The following is a 17,623-nucleotide window of genomic DNA, read 5'->3' on the forward strand; positions in this document are numbered from 1 at the left end:
TGACTTGCTATGTTAAACGATAAAGACTTGTTATACATATTAGACAAATTATTATAACTACTTCTACCACTATTATTATAAAATGTGTACAGTATATTGCTTAGGGCCCAAAACTTATGTTTTACTAGAAATTGTAGGGAATTTGATAATCTAATAATAATTGTAGGGTATTTAATAATCTATTTTTTTCTTTAATAATAATGCAAGGCTAATGACATGAATAAAATAATAAAAAAGATATAATTCTGTATAATTCAAAATAGCTCAAAGTATACATTTTATCAAAACGATAAGGTGATTGATAAAGCTGAAAATGGTGAGATGATTGATTTGTAAGAAAAAATTGATACCAATATGGGATTGTCACACATTTCTGTTTCTAGGTACCTTATGCTGAAGCAGAGGACAATTACAATGCAAAACACTTCCTACGTGACAATATTCTTCCTGACAGCATATGACAACAGTGGGGGTATTAGATATTTGTATTTCACAGCTACTCTATTGGCCTTTCTTTCAATACTCTTTGCAAATGTCATTCTGATAACAGTAATCATCAGGGAAAGGAAACTCCATGAACCCATGTATATATTTATTTGTAGCTTGTCTCTGAATGGGCTATACGGTAGTTGTGCGTTTTATCCAAAATGCATGGCTAACATTCTGTCAGACTCCCCGTCCATATCTAGGATTGCTTGTTACATTCAAATATTTTGCATTCACTTCTATGTAGGCTTTGAATATTTAATTTTGGCCCTGATGGCGTATGACCGATATGTGTCTATATGTCATCCACTGAGATATAACAGCATCATGACCCCATCAAAGGTGACTCAGCTTTTAGTGTTTATATATATGTGGTCCCTTTGCATTTTCTCTGTACTTATATCTTTAACTATTAGGCTCCCACTGTGTGGGTCAGTCATACACAAGGTTTATTGTGACAACTGGTCGGTTGTCAGACATTCGTGTGTGGATGTGTCTGTGAACAGTGGCTATGGTTTGTTTGTCACAACAGTGTTTGCTGGGTCATCATTTCTTCTGGTTTCATACTCTTATCTCAGAATCCTTCTAGTGTGCAAGAAAGCTTCAAAAGAAGCTCAAGCTAAAGCGCTGCAGACCTGTACCCCTCATCTGTTGACCTTCATGAACTACAGCCTTATAACCTGCTTTGAATTTGTTTATCAGCGTTTTGACTTGAGTAATATTCCTAATGTTGTTCGTGTTGTTATTTCCATTGATTTCCTCTTGCTTCCACCTCTTTTGAATCCCATCATATATGGGATCAAACTGCAGGAGGTAAGAAAGAGGATAATAAAAATGTTCCACAGCATTAAAATTAACTCTCTTGCAGGAGTTATGGAAAGGGAGCAGAAAATAATGAGTCTGTCTGATACTAAGTAAATGACTTAGTAAATAATAAATGTCATTATGACTTTATACAGGAAATTCTGCTCTTCTTATAAAGTAGTATAAATATCCACCCCCCACCTCCAGAATTGAGGTCAAGGGCAATGACCTTCTTTAAACAGTTTAAAAGAAGTCACCATTTCACTAACATGTAACACACCACAATAGTCACTTTATGATAATCTTTGCCAATGAAAAGCTAAATTTGGCATGCTGAAAAATACAGTGATATGGCACAGTGAAGTGCTGTGGACAGGATTTTTTTTGTTCAGGCTGTATGCCTGCATTTGTGTGTTATGTGCAGTAAATTATGATTTAATACAAATGGATTATGTTCCAAGTGGTTATTTTCTATCAGGGGTAAGTGTTTTTGTCCTGAAGGGAAATTTTTAATGATTTTGTGACGATGCATGTGTGGATTTTTTTTTTGACAAGTAATGAACGATAACTTTTTAATGTTAACTGTATTTAAAACATGATCATGGACAATCCTTTTGTTTAAGTGTTATTTATGATTCAATGTCCACGTTTAACCTCTGATTACAACTCCAAGATAAAATGTCAAATATTCCCCAAGCATATTGGTTCAATAACCAAAGAAGCAAATTGTAAAATCCATTTACAATGTCTTTACAATGTATGTAACATTAATTTTGTGATGAAACCTTTATTTTGTGATTTTTGTGATTTTTGTCTTCTTGTGATTTTTGTGAGCTCGCAGAAAAGACGTTTCATTGCCTGCAACTACTGCTTCATGCTGTATTGTTGTGCATTTGATAAATAAACTTTGATTTGATTTGATTAATACAATGAAATAATTACATCTGGAATCAAGCCTATACTACTGTCCAATCATAAAATATTGGTTATGATTGCATAATGGTTGCATCATTGAATTATTACATGTCGTTTCCTACTCTTACATCAGGACCCTGGCAGCGAGTCTGAAGACTTTAAAGGAAACTTGATCTAAAGCTCTACAAACCAGCGCCCCTCATTCACTGACTTTCACGAATTATTGATAACTATTTACTATAACAAATGTCCGGTTGTGAAGATATTAAATTACAGGGTATTAATGTTATTTGACACCTAATTTTTTTAGGTACAAAGGGAAAGGCAGCAATAAAAACAGTGCAAAGAGAGAACACAGCACCTTTTTTTTAATGTGGCACAAAAGCTAGAGGTAGCAAAACAAGAACATACTGTATGCTTCCCCTAGTCCTCTGATTGTTTCCTCTGTAATGACAGCCAAGCAGCTGTGCCACTTACTGTATAAGCTACAATTAAACTGCTACATACAAGAGGCTCATCTACCAGAGAAGGAACATATTTATTGTGTATTAACTGAATTTTACACTATTCTACATGAAGAAAGATATATGATGTGTAGAAGGGGTTAACTGATTCCTTTCTGCACAAGGACTGGACTTCTTGTGACACCAGACATTCCAGGTTTAGAGTTATGTAAGGAAAGGGGGATTACAGATAAGGATTGCAGATACCCCCTTCTCAAGGAAGGAAACCCAACACTGACCATTTGGCCAAAGTCTGTGAACTGTCCGAACACCGTGACCTCCCCTCATTACCATAATAATGAGCTACGTCAGAAGCAGCAGAAAGGGGCTATATAAACTGGAAGTTTCGTACCAGCACTTTGAACAATACTTCGGTTTTTTTGTTTCTTGCATGCAATAAAACTCATCTGTTTAACTTCATCTCGGGATCCAGAACTTATTTGTGTTACAACATACACAATGTCTTGTACATTATGCCACTATAATAAAAAGTTAAATGTTTAAATTAAGGAATTTCCTCTAAGTCTTATCCAGGAGAAGACATAGTGCAGATTTTGAGAGTTTATAGAAGACAATAGAATTTGCAGTATAATCTGAATTCTAAGAAACATATTTTAATTAGAGTAAAGCAACCTAATTCCACACATATATAATCCATATTATAAAAAATCCAGACAAGGATCAAAAGTCTTCTTATTAATTGCATAAGGTTACATGGGGAGACTATATCAGTAGTTGAGCCTTCATTGCTAAACATTATCACAAGCCAGACAACCCATAAAACACTTCTGATTATGGAGAACTAACGCAGACCTACTGTATGTACAAACTTCACTTAACTTGAAATAATCAAAGCTAATAGTTTGGCATTTGTATAAATTAATTAAATTGGATGGTAGCTCATACAAAGAGAGGAACCTTTATGTTTTTGCAGTAATGGGGATTGAGCAGCAATATTAAAATCCTCAATAGAACCCTTTACCATGATTGCACGTAATATGTCCAGCAAAACAGAGACTAACAGCTTTGGATAAAATTCAGAAATACTGTATGTCAACATGATCCCTTGATTTTTCATATCCTGCACCTCTTCTTTTGGTACTGACAGAAATATAGCTATTTTTAAACTATTTTGACTCTGGAAATGAGATGGAGATGTAGGCATCCTCTCACGGGGCACCAATAAATGTAGGGGTTTTGTGCTTGACTGGGACAATTATTAATTGTAGCATTAAGTCACAAAATGATTCTTTGATGGCTATTAGAATCAACCTTGCAGGATAACTCAAACAACGCACACACACGGATACTATTACACGAGAATACATTTATTAATGCATAAAATGTGCATATAAACATAACAGATCTTATAGTGAGAGTTAGCAGAGTACAAAAGGTATATACTCAATCACGAAGAGTTACAAACCAAGAGGGACATATATTCAGTATATCATTCATTTAGACCGCTTCGTAAATGCACTTGGTTACAACTTCTACACTAGATACTCAAAAGCAAGTACTGTTTATCACTCATAGGAATTAAATTGATATCAACTCAGGTTGAGGTAACAATTGAATTCTCGAGCTGTAATGCAGAATGTTGAATACCCATCCAATCTGTGTGGATTCAGATCTCCTGCGGACACAAAGAAGCAGTGGCAGGCTTGTGTCCAATCGGCGCTCTCTGGCTCGGTGCCAGGCAGTGCTGTTGTGGCTTCCAAAAAGTGGGAGAGATTCCTGCTGCGATGCTCTAGCAGTGGGCTCTCTGAAGACTGGCTAGTTAGTTCTGGCTTACTAACAGAGTTGTGCACATGAGAAAAGTAATTTGTGGGTCCAAGCAAGTCACATTGTTTAGACAGAACGAAGACCGGTTCGTTCGTGATGTAGCGCTAGTTCTGAATACTTAGATTCAGCTGTCCACAGCTCCGACCGTAGTTCACTTGGTGATCAGGTGAGCTTTCGCGGTGGGTTCACGAGGCTTGCTGCTGATGCTAACCTCAGGTGGATCCTTTGGTTACGCGCTGGAAACCTCCATTCTCGACTCTTAGAACAAAGGAAAGTCCTGCACTTGGACACACTGACCGTTACGTGATTGTCCGAGCTGAGTCTGAGGATGTCCAGGAGGAGCTGAGTTGAGAATGTCCAGAAGGCGCACGGAGGCGCTCTGTGTTGCCTGTTTTACCTGGTGGAACTACGGCTGTTCATTGGTTGAAAGTTTCATGGGCATTCGAGACCCACGTGGGGTTAACCTGCCCTACCAGTTCCTGATTGGCTGATGATGAGTAACAATGCCCTCTGACCTTAGAGTTGTAAACAACTTTGAATAAGACTCTCCCTTGGAATCTCAGACAGTAAGGCGCCAGAGATGACCATTCATTAGGGTGGCTGATGTGTCTCAGCTTTGGGAGTTGTTCCTTATCAGGACACTCTATCAGCTAGAAAAACACCTTAATTGTGAACCAAATGGAATGGCCTCTCTGTATCAAGCACCAGTGAGATGAAGGAGAGAGGGACTGGCAAGGGAGCAGCAAACTTAATTACTGTACTTGAATAAGCCTTGATGCTACAGAGAATTCCCAATGCTTCCTTGATTACATAGGATGTCTGAACTATAGAATTGATCTACACAGGATCTACTGGTAATTACATGTTTGACAAATAAATTGTCAATTATCTGCAAAATATGAATAGCAAAAAAAATGCAGTTAGTTGCCATGTCGACTTGTTCACAAATTAATGTAAATCCACCAATAAGAAATCCACATGGATTAAATAGTTCTATTTTGTCATTTTCCTTCTGTTGTATTTTACTTTAACTATTTTGTAATTATCTTGAAATATTTATTAAACTAAACCTTGAGAAAATGTAAATGTGTTAAGCAACAAATCAGCCCAATGGAAATACTTGCTTGTTCCTTGCTCTGTTAGCTTTTCTAAATCAGCGTACCTGTAATATCCTCAAAATTTCTTAGAACTTTATTATAGCAACAGGTCAGGTTTTTGAAGACATAGAGGCCCTTAGCTTGTTTGAATAAAACCTAGTGTAGACAGATCTAAATAGCAACCCTGTTGTTTTGAATGTTAAGGTTTTCATCTCTAGGTCAACATGTATGCCCTGAACAAGTCAAAAGTATACACCGTGCTTTCAATATCAGAAAGCCTCTATTCCCAGTGAATGTTGCAGTAGCCCAGAGTTTGTTGGGAAATTCTGACTATCACAATGCCAGAGAACAAACAACAGTATGAAGCAGCCAATCAAAAATTATTGGCATGAGTTTTGGAATATGGGTGAAAACTGGAGCACCTGGTAAAACACACAGGAACACTGGAAGAACATAAAAGTCCATGCAGAGAAAGTGCCCCTGTCCTGAAGGAGAGTTGTAAATTAGCAAAATCATTGAACTAATATCCAGTACTTCACTAAGTTCAATTCTGGTTAAACAGTATAATTGATGTGGTTTGATGATGTTTCATAAGTGTAATATTATTTTATCAATAAAACCGCTAAGGACATACCTGCACGTGACATTTTAATCTTTACAAATGAGCTCAATATCAAAGGAATTGAAGTGCACAGAAGATCCCTATGGTGTATTTTCTGTCCAGTTTACACTTCTCACTGTTACACAGAGTTATTTTGTTTTGTCTTTCTGTTTTCATTAACAAGATAAGGACAAAGACGTAAGGTCATCAGCAATTAAGTGATTTCCACAAGGAAAACAACAGAGCAGAAGATATTCCCCAAGCAGGAGAATCCAGTATAAAACAGGGAAGAAGGTGCTGTTTGGCCACAGCTCATGAGAAGATTTTTAAGGTATGTGATTAATAATGTTAAATGTGACTCGCTATGTTAAACGATAAAGACTTGTTATACATATTAGATTAATTATTATAACTACTTCTACCACTATTATTATAAAATGTGTACAGTATATTGCTTAGGGCCCAAAACTTATGTTTTACTAGAAATTGTAGGGAATTTGATAATCTAATAATAATTGTAGGGTATTTAATAATCTATTTTTTTCTGTAATAATAATGCAAGGCTAATGACATGAATAAAATAATAAAAAAGATATAATTTTGTATAATTCAAAATAGCTCAAAGTATACATTTTATCAAAACGATAAGGGAATTGATAAAGCTGAAAATGGTGAGATGATTGATTTGTAAGAAAAAATTGATACCAAGATGGGGTCTCTGTTTTCACACTTTTCTGATTCTAGGTACCTTATGCTGAAGCAGAGGACAATTACAATGCAAAACACTTCCTATGTGACAGTATTCTTCCTGACAGCATATGACAACAGTGGGAGTATTAGATATTTGTATTTCACAGCTACTCTATTGGCCTTTCTTTCAATACTCTTTGCAAATGTCATTCTGATAACAGTAATCATCAGGGAAAGGAAACTCCATGAACCCATGTATATATTTATTTGTAGCTTGTCTCTGAATGGGCTATACGGTAGTTGTGCGTTTTATCCAAAATGCATGGCTAACATTCTGTCTGACACTCCATCCATATCTAGGATTGCTTGTTACATTCAAATATTTTGCATTCACTTCTATGTAGGCTTCGAATATTTAATTTTGGCCTTGATGGCGTATGACCGATATGTGTCTATATGTCATCCACTGAGATATAACAGCATCATGACTCCATCAAAGGTGACTCAGCTTTTAGTGTTTATATATATGTGGTCCCTTTGCATTTTCTCTGTACTTATATCTTTAACTATTAGGCTCCCACTGTGTGGGTCAGTCATACAAAAGGTTTATTGTGACAACTGGTCAGTTGTCAGACATTCGTGTGTGGATGTGTCTGTGAACAGTGGCTATGGTTTGTTTGCCACAACAGTTTTTGTTGGGTCATCATTTCTTCTGGTTTCATATTCATACCTCAGAATCCTTCTAGTGTGCAAGAAAGCTTCAAAAGAAGCTCAAGCTAAAGCGCTGCAGACCTGTACCCCTCATCTGTTGACCTTCATGAACTACAGCCTTATAACCTGCTTTGAATTGGTTTATCAGCGTTTTGACGTGAGTAAGATTCCTAATGTTGTTCGTGTTGTTGTTTCCATTGATTTCCTCTTGCTTCCACCTCTTTTAAATCCCATCATATATGGGATCAAACTGCAGGAGGTAAGAAAGAGGATAATAAAAATGTTCCACAGCATTAAAATTAACTCTCTTGAAGGAGTTATGGAAAGGGAGCAGAAAATAATGAGTTTGTCTTATACTAAGTAAATGACTTAGTAGGTATCCTTTATCTCTTCCCAAAGCAGGAAGATAATATTAATGAGTAAGTTATCTTTTCATTTTTAAATGTTCTTAAAGAGTACTATAGCTAAAGAGCAAATGTGACTTAAATATGAACTTTAATCTTTGCAATCTTAAGAGAAGAAGGTATAGTTCAACATTCTCCTTTAAAAATTAATTCAGTTTGTAGCAGATGTGTGATTCCAAGGTTGGTATCCTGACTTTTTTTTTACATCTATCTGATAGTAAGGAACTTATCAGAAATATTAGTCCAAGAATTAAACAGTTTGATTCAGATAGCTTGCCCTGATGTACCTTGATGTTGAATGATGTAGCCACTTGCTCATTAAAATTTGATTAATCTCTACATGACTGGATTTTTAATTTGAAAAGTTGTATAAAATATAATAGAAGGTAATAAAAATAGCTACATATTTTGTAATAGTAATAATTATAATTAACATAATTATAATTAGCAATGATAATGTACCAATATCTAAAAGTGTTCTATGGTCACATTTGTAAAAGAAACAGACAGACTGTTATTTTTTGGTCTCAAATGTAAATGGAAGAGGTTGTCTTAATTGTCTTAAAAGTCCAGAACAAAATCTTGAAACTAAAAAGTAAAACTAAACAGAATTTAGAACATACTGGATTTTTCAGCATGTTTTTTTTTTCACTAGGTCAGGCTTTCTTTCAGAAATGAACAAATAAGCAGAGATGTTTACATTGAAGAATGTACAAATTCTTTAATGATCACTGTGGTCTTTGACAGGACAGAATGTACTGTAAGTTAGAAATGTTCCTAAAATAAGCAATATTTAAGCCATGAGAGTCTATGATCAGATATTTTTACCAAATATTTCATTTTCTAACTTTAGCATTATTCATTGATATCCATGCTTAGATATTTTGATTTTCATGGTTTAATGCTTTGTCACAATAGTCTTTTGAATTTTCCTATGCACACACTGCACAATGTAGCTATACAGTACCATAAGAGATTGCAAACCCCAGAATGAGTGAATATCCTTGCTAGAATGTGAGTGCCTCTATTTCTTCAATTTGGAGAAAATGAAGTTTATGATTATGGAAAACAGGAGAAAGTTTAATTAATTAAGTACATACTGTAATTAAAAGGCCAAAAAGAAATACTGCATGCAGTGCCTATGGGGAAGTCCAGTATAAATGTGGAATTCCCTGTGGATAGGTCAGACTGTCCTCGACTGGACACTAAAATACAAGAATATCAGGATCTAAACAATCAGTGATGACAAAATCAAAATTTTATTGGAATTATTCTAGTATGCAATCTATCCTAAGGAGGAAGAAAGCAGAAAAATACAACTTTAAAAATCTGTGTTGAAATTGCCTTGGTTTGATGACTCATCTCCCCTGTCCCTTATAATCAAAGACGCATATCTAAAACACAGGGAAGTGATACCATTTACAATATTTGTATTTTGATCAGTTAGGTAATATTGAAATTCACCTTTCTTCCAGTGAAAGACAAAATTTCCATCGTGTGGAAAAACCTTTCTGTATATACAATTTCTGTAAATAAGATGTTTTTTTTTGGTTTTAATTGTTTCACTTTAACTGAGATTTGAGAATTGAGGAAATTCATTCATGTGTTCAAGTACTACAGTACATGTTTAGAAAAGCTATTGAAGTTGTTTATTGTAATTGTTCTGTTTATTGTTACTGTATTTTAAAAGAAGAGTAAAATAATAATGTGAGACCTATTATCCTTGTTTTATTTCCACAATGACTCGTGACTCATATATTTTTCAAACATTTATGAATCAATAGATATATTTTGTCCTGAATAAAAATATTTAAGTATTTTGAAAACACCTTCATCCCCTTAACAAAAAAATGCAGGTTTACAATTATTAAACTTTTATTAAGCTATTAAGTTCTTAAATTATTAAGTTCGGCAGAGCTGGAGTCGTGGCTCAAGCAATCCTCCCAGGTGTACGGCTTCAGTGGTTTTAGCCAAGCGACGCGGGAACAACTTGGAGAACTCGGAAAAACTCCAGGGGAGTGTGCAGTCGCCTGGACTACATCTTCGAGCGCATGACCTGCTCCCTGGAGTCCGCAGCTGTGTCCCCTGTGTACTATTCCGACCACGACTGTGTCCGTGGGTACTGGAAGCTGAACCGGGAGGTGCTGGAGGAAGACTGCTTCAAGGCACTATTCAGGGAAAACTTCGAGAGCTGGGCTGACATGAACTGCAGCTAGAGCTGGGTAGTGGAATGGTGGGAAGCAGTGAAAGAGATGACTGGAACCCTGGCGCTGTCCTACTGCAGATGGAAGGCGGCCAAGGAAACGAAGGAAGCTGCACAGCTCCAGAAATAACTGGAGAGGAGTACAGCTCAGCAAATGGGGGGGGGGGGAGGAGCCTTCAATTCAGCCCAAGCAAGGGACCTGAACAATCACCTGATTGAATGGACAATCACCTGATTTAGAAAGTTTGTTTGATGTGAGTTTGATCATTTGTCAGGGCGTGTACTTATTGCGAAATGTTTTTTTGTGAAATAAAGGTTATTGTGTTAGGAAAAAAAGTATGTGTGTGGCTGCCCCATGTTTCCCCATCCTGGTCTGTGGTTTCAGGTGTCCACCCTGACCTGCTTGGCCAGGGATAGTCAGGACTCCACATCTTCACCGTGTCTTACAGGTTTCTTCTTATTGGCTGGTGAGAACAGTCTTTACAAGGATAGTGAAACTGTACCATTCTGACTAATAAAATAGCACTTCCATTACCACTCTTCTGCGTGTTTATTACCCACTGTCACGACTATAGTCCCCCCTCCTTAAGGGTGCTCCAGCCCTTTCACTAAAGACTTCATTCTCTGCACCTGTTTCCCATTCCCTGCCCACCTTAAAAGCCAGGCGCTGACGCTCTTCCGGGCTCTGCATCTGATTTCCATATCGTGCGAGTCCGGGACCAGGAAGCGCCTGGTCCCATTAAGGTTTTAACCTCGGTTCCCGTTCCTGTTCCCCGTCCGCCGGTTCCGACCCGGCCTTCGTGGTTTTAACGTCGTGTTTTGATGGATCTCCTGGTTTTGGACTTACTCGTGTGTTTTGGATTTTCCCTAAGGATTACTCTTGGATTGTTCGCCTCGGCCACACCTCCCCCGTGCACCAGCGCACCTTGGACACGCCCCCTTGTCTTCAGCCCCGTTTTCCTGCATGACGTTTCCCCAGTGTTTCCCCACTCCGTCGGACTGTGTCGTCCGCATAGGGTCCGGAAAGAACTGTTCGTTACACCCACATTACAATAGTTAAAGCAATTTCATTAATGATCCCTACGGATTAGTTTCCAGTTACATTTTGTTTTGTAAAAAACAAAGCTACTGGTTCTTAACAAACACAAATTAACTACCAGTTAATTTCCTCAAGGAAATCCTGAATATAGATTTTTCCTCAAGCATAAGAACAGACTATAAAGCAGGGGGAAGACGCTTGCTGTTATTGTAACAGACCCTTCATACGCCGCTCTTCATGAGAAGACTTTTCAAGGTATTTTTGTTATTGATGATTGCTATGAACACGTAATTATAGTATATATTCAGTATATAGTTTTTTTGGCGTCACAAGAGATATTGAGTGAAACTGGCTTTTTAAATGAAAGTTAAGAAGCTTTTCAAATGTGAGCTCCAAATAAAGTAACAGACTGACAATGTAATTTGTCTCATTTGGTTCAGCATTTTATGTCACAGTTGTTAAGGTATATTTTTCACTTCACTTTTTCAGAGGAACTAATGTAACTAATATAACTTTGGTTTGTAATAAACATTATACAGCCTTATATGTAAGCCTTATATTTCCTTTCTAAGATATATACAGTATATATTTCACTAGGGTATAGTTTTTCATTCATTCATATTTTTCTTTTTATAGTGTACAAATGGTAAAATTACGAAGAAAAAAAAAGGTTTAATACGATAGCCAGCACACACGCATCTGTTTCGACTATAATTTTCATGAAAAATAAGCAGCGTTGGTGTACCAAGATCATATGTGGCAAATGTGTGCTTTTTCATGATGGTGTATTCTACAGTATGTGGAAATCCAAGAGGTCAATAGAGTAAGTATTGTCTGCACCTTATCAAAATGGTATAGAGAAAAGTTAACGATATGCATTACCGTTACAGAGTACTGGCCAGAACAGCTCTTCCCAGATTTCATGATTTAAATTAAATACATAGAGTGAAATGTTATTCAGATCTATGTGGAAATGTAAGTAACAGGTCAGCAGAGTTAGTAACATTTGCACCTATCAAAATGTTAATGGTCTGCTTTGTTGTTCTAAGGTACTGGTCTGAAGAGGAGAGTATGGACAACTCATCTCAGATTACTTCATTTACTTTAACTGCATATGGTGAGATAGGAAGGATTAAATATTTGTATTTTGTGATTTCGTTGCTGTTGTATGTAATTATAATTGTCCTAAATGTAGCTCTCATAACATTAATCTATAGAGAGAAAAGTCTTCGGGAGCCCATGTACCTTTTCTTGTGCAGTTTAGCAGCAAATGGATCACCACCTGCTTCGAAGTTACTCATCAGCATTTTGACCTGTGAAATGTTTCCAATGTTCTACATATTATCATGTCAATAAATTATTTTTTGTCACCCCCTCTTTTCAATCCAATCATATACTGTATGGGATTAAACTGCTGGAAATAAGAAAGAGGATAATAAAAATGTTCTTTTGCATCCGAATTAAGACTGTTGTTGGAGTTACAAAACCTTATCACAAAATAACCAACCTGTCTTCAACCAAAGCAGTTCTGCACCCTATCAAAAGCAGGAAAGATACATAAATGACTTGGTCATCTGTCTTTTGCAAACTATCCTCATTCAGGAGTATTGTGAGTGATAGAGATGGCACTTAAGCTCTTATTGACTAAACTCTACAAAAATATGAGACAGTGTGTCCATATTAATGTTCTTAATAAAACATAATGTCCTGTTTTACACTATCCACAAGACTGAAAATATGCTATAATCAAATGAATTCTAAAGGATGGACAGGTGTAATGAAGTTAAGGGAGTCCTCTTAAAACCAGGAACAATTTTGGTTTTACAGGACACATTAATAGTGTAAGTTATAATTTAGAGTCTGAAAATTAGTTGGAAACTAGTGGGAGCCACTGGACCTAATTTTCATTCATGTATTTTATTATATATTTCTCAAGAAATAATTATCTTTTTGTTTACCATTTAAGTATACTGTATGTGTTTATGTCAGCTGTCGGGTTCATAGTCTAGTGAAAATGTGTTTAATTATACCATAAATATTCTTAAAAGGATATGTGAATATTATCCTATCAGGTTCCTTGTAATTTAAATTCTCTCTGACTTTTGAGGTTGTAAGAGAGCAGACAAATTGCTGTAAAAGCTCTTTAAAGGTCTCATTGTAACCTGAGAATTTTCTCTTAATGTGAATAAAAGTAATTTCTTGTGTTTTAGTGTTCTCATTATTTTAATATACTTTGTGTCATATGTGCTGAAGCTTTCCATGTTTTGTTTTGCGCAATGTGACTTACATGACTATTAGCAAAAAACAATATTCCATTGCTTACACAAAACAACAGTAACTTTTAGACAGGCACACATCATGCGTTTCATTGTTTAAGAGAGTGCAGGATTAGTGCAGTGTACTTACCTGGGCAGAGGTTGGAGAGGTTTCGCCGTGAAGGCAAGTTGTGTTAATGCACCTGAGACTGAAGTGGCTGGAGAGCCCTGGGGAACAGATGTGCTAAGAGCTGGAGAGGAAGGGATCAAGGCAGGGAAGAATGGGAAGTGGGAAGCAGAGTAATAATCTAATGCACTGAGAGGGAGAAGATGGGCTTCAGCTAAAATCCGGTTAGGTGTTGGTGAAGCGCAATTTTTTTTGATTATTTATGATATTTCAAGCTTTCAATATTTATTCTCCACATCTTTTCTAAAACTTAGTATACAACATTCCTGAATGGACCCTTTGTAAATGTTTTGTTTTAATGATGATTTATGGAGGCACAAAACAGACTATTTTTCATTTCCTAGTACTGACTCAGCAATTTAAAGTATTATCTTTTAATAAGTCTTGGTTTTCATCAATAACATAAACCCAATGCCTTAATCTGAGCACTAATTAACTAATTTCCTCTAGGACATCCTCAGAATAGAATTCATGCATTATTCCCCCAGCGAGAGAAAACAGTATAAAATACAGAAGAAGGAGCTACAGTGTAGTTATCAGAGAAGGATTTCTGTTGGCCTCAGTTCTAAAGGTGAGTCCAGCATTTATACTATGTATTTTTGAACCACTGATGTTTACAAAAAATATGAATACATAGTGTTGAACTGTCAAAGATATACAACATTCATGAATGACAGATATTCAACATAAATAAATGATCTAGATATGTTAGGTAGTAACATAGAGGTAGTAAGAACATAATGCTTGGAAATTACCCTACTAATTGAGGAACTGATTGGGACACGTTGTTTTGTAGAATAGTTTGAAATTTATGAAAACGTTTTCTTATACCTAACCTTAATATTGTTGTTGTTCTCTTAATAATTTTATAACTGCGCTTTCACTATACAATTCTACCCTAATTGTTTATAGGTAAATTCTGGACAGCTGGAAGAACGTTACAATGTCAAACTCAACCCCCGTGACCATATTCTTTTTTGCTGATTATGAGGCCACCGGCACTAATATGTATGTCTACCTTACAGCCACCCTATTAGCTTATCTTTCCATCATCTTTGTAAATATGCTTCTTATAACAGTAATTACCAGAGAAAGGAAACTCCATGAGCCCATGTACATATTTATTTGTTGCTTGTCTTTAAATGGACTATATGGTAGCTCTGCATTTTATCCAGAATGCATGACCAATCTCTTATCAGAAACCCCATCTATATCTAGGATTGGCTGTTTTATTCAGTTGTTTGTCATTCACACATACATTGGCTTTGAATATTCAATTTTGGCCCTGATGGCGTATGACCGATATGTGTCCATATGCCATCCATTGAGGTATAACAGCATTATGACCCCATCTAAAGTCACTCAGCTTTTATTGATTGTATATTTGTACCCCGTTTGTATTTTTTGCATAGATTTTGCTTTAATTGTTCAGTTACCACTATGTGGATCTCTCATAGAGAAAGTATACTGTGACAATGTTTCAGTCATCAAGCTTTCATGTGTGGACAGTTCTTTTAATAATGGATTTGGTCTGTTTGTTTCAACAGTATTTATCGCTCCCCCATTTCTAGTGATTTTCTACTCCTACATCAGGATCCTGACAGTGTGCCTGAAAGCTTCAAAGGAAGCTCGCTTTAAAGCTCTAGAAACTTGCACCCCTCATTTACTGACTTTCATGAACTATTGCATCGCCACCTGCTTTGAATTTGTTCATAAGCAGTTTGACTTGAGCAATATCCCTAATATAGTGTGTGTTGTCATGTCAATAGATGTTCTTCTGTTCCCCCCTCTTTTCAATCCAATTATATATGGGATTAAAATGCAGGAGATAAGAAAAAGAATCCTAAAAATTCATTCCAGTAGAAAAAATTATGCTGTTGAAAGAACTGTGAAAAATGAGCAAAAAGTAGTGTGTCTTTCACACTCTGTATAAACACCTTTGGCATTTCTTCAATAAGGACTATCTGCAAACTTCAGGCACTACGGGGGTTTTAACAGAGCTGGGATGAAAACATTCACTTGGGCTTTGAGAGTCATGTTCCTCTGTGAACAAATTCAAAGCCTTTAGCAGGCCTTCTGAAGCCCTGGTTTTGAAATACCGAACATAAGGTTTTATTTAAGAAAGGCATCATGGACTTCAGAGCAGTTTTTCATCATCTTTGGTTAGCTACAGGAAGTGAAGTTAGAGAGAAAATCCTTACAGATTCTATGAAATTCTGCTACGTCATGTTTGGACTTTTTTTATTGTTTTGAATAAAATAATATAAACCAGGTTTTTAGTTAATATTCAAATTGTGAGAAGTAAATGGGAGAACCCACACAAATTAGTGATGAAACGTTTTATTTGAAAGTACAGTATGTATTGTAGCATGTCATCATGACATATTATTCTAATTCTTTATTGAAATTCATAGCTGATTTTTCAAAAGCATTTCTAAATCCTAAATTATAATTAATCCCCCATGGATTTGTTTTTAGCTCCCAAATTATTTTAGATTTAGTTTCACATATTCAAAAGGTTACTTGTGAATAATTTGGCAGCTACAAAACAAGTACCATGAGAAATTAATAAGTTATTACTTAAATCTGTGGTTCAGTTAAATTAGGATGAACCGATGTTTTCATGTCATATGTGACTTGATAATGTTACATTTTTAAGCTCAGATCTAAATGCCTTTCAAACTTCTCAGGGTTCAAGTTTATAACTTGGCATGTGAACACACTACGACTGTTTTTACTGCACTGCTTCACCTTGCAGAAGGAGTTTTTGTATGGACTTTTGATACAGTTTTGACAGTGTTTCTGAACCTACTGTAACCGTTTGTTTTTTTTTTCATTTTTTGAGAAACTGCTAGAAATAGAAATGATATAAAGTACTAATTGTTCTGTGTAATTTACAAAACATTAAATCTGGAGATTACTTTAAATAAATATTGGCAGATGGTTTTAAACAATAACAGAAAGAATTAAAACAAAGCATTGACTCTTCGTTAGAGAAAATTTCAATTTTCTCTCTCACTGTGCAGTAAAAGCTGATTGTTTCTTCTGAGTCCACATGATTTGAATCCTTGCATGTGTGCTGTCCAGCTCTGTCAGCAAGTAGGAGTTCAGCCTCTGACAGCCCCGATGGAGATGACATAAATCTCATGGGATGTTCCGTTTTCTAACATTTGTTTTTGTAAGCAATCTTGTATGATGTGCAATTGCAACAATTTGTATTCATTTTCAATGAAAGACGGGGTTTAATGTTTATGTTTTAAACATTGCCTGTTGTCTCTGTCGTTCTTTCCTATACAATTGTATTGTTTTTTTGTACTACTTACCGTCTGAGAGCTAGCTAAATAGCATTTTGTTATACCATATACCTGTGTATGAGTATAATGAGAATAAACTTGAACCTGAACATTAATTAAAATGAATGTAAAATAAAATGCTGATTGAAAAATCATAAAATAAAGAACAAACTGATTATATAATTTCAACAGGAACTGGAATATGTTTACATACTGTATCACTGTTTTGCATTGGAACTTTTAATGTGCTTTAAATTCAGTTAGGATTCAGTTAGGAAACAATTCTACTTGAAGGATTTTTAGGATCTGAATTAAGCCTGAAAGTTCATTTTATAAAATGTCCTGTCAGGAATTAATACTGTTGATGAATGACAATAATGCACAAACATTAGTTTTTCTTAAAAGTGGAAATTTATTTGGTAACATTTACAATAAAAGTATAAAACTCAAGGCTGATTTCTTTACAGTACCTCAACAGGTTTTGAGAGACCTCTAAAAGCTTCTAAACATCAGGGTCAGTGACACTGACAGAGTAGCAGCGGCACAAAACAACGAAAGCAATTTTCAGACTCACACAGAAGACATTTTGTAAAACCCGGCTATGCAGTTTTTTGTAGAACAACAAAACTATTTTCCCTGGATGCATGTAT

The 17,623-nt window shown here is 35.8% G+C and overlaps 3 protein-coding genes across 3 annotated transcripts; all 3 read left to right on the forward strand.

Annotated features, from left to right (window-relative positions):
• Window positions 1–414: 414 nt before the first annotated feature.
• On the forward strand, window positions 415–1,470 carry LOC148657846 (olfactory receptor 52D1-like). Its single transcript, XM_088641885.1, has one exon. It carries the CDS (start codon window positions 415–417, stop codon window positions 1,402–1,404), a length of 990 nt encoding a protein of 329 aa, XP_088498011.1. The 3' UTR covers window positions 1,405–1,470.
• Window positions 1,471–6,966: 5,496 nt separating this feature from the next.
• On the forward strand, window positions 6,967–10,196 carry LOC148657847 (olfactory receptor 51E1-like). The gene is made up of 2 exons (XM_088638291.1): window positions 6,967–7,936; window positions 9,904–10,196. The coding sequence occupies exons 1-2, from the start codon at window positions 6,967–6,969 to the stop codon at window positions 10,194–10,196; spliced, it is 1,263 nt and encodes a 420-aa protein (XP_088494417.1).
• A 4,427-nt stretch (window positions 10,197–14,623) lies between these two features.
• On the forward strand, window positions 14,624–15,613 carry LOC148657848 (olfactory receptor 51E1-like). The gene has a single exon (XM_088638292.1). It carries the CDS (start codon window positions 14,624–14,626, stop codon window positions 15,611–15,613), a length of 990 nt encoding a protein of 329 aa, XP_088494418.1.
• The last annotated feature ends 2,010 nt before the right edge of the window (window positions 15,614–17,623 follow it).

This window comes from Lepisosteus platostomus, chromosome 7, assembly GCF_059453375.1.
Source record: "Lepisosteus platostomus isolate fLepPlt1 chromosome 7, fLepPlt1.hap1, whole genome shotgun sequence".
In the NCBI taxonomy this organism is placed as follows: Eukaryota; Metazoa; Chordata; class Actinopteri; order Semionotiformes; family Lepisosteidae; genus Lepisosteus; species Lepisosteus platostomus.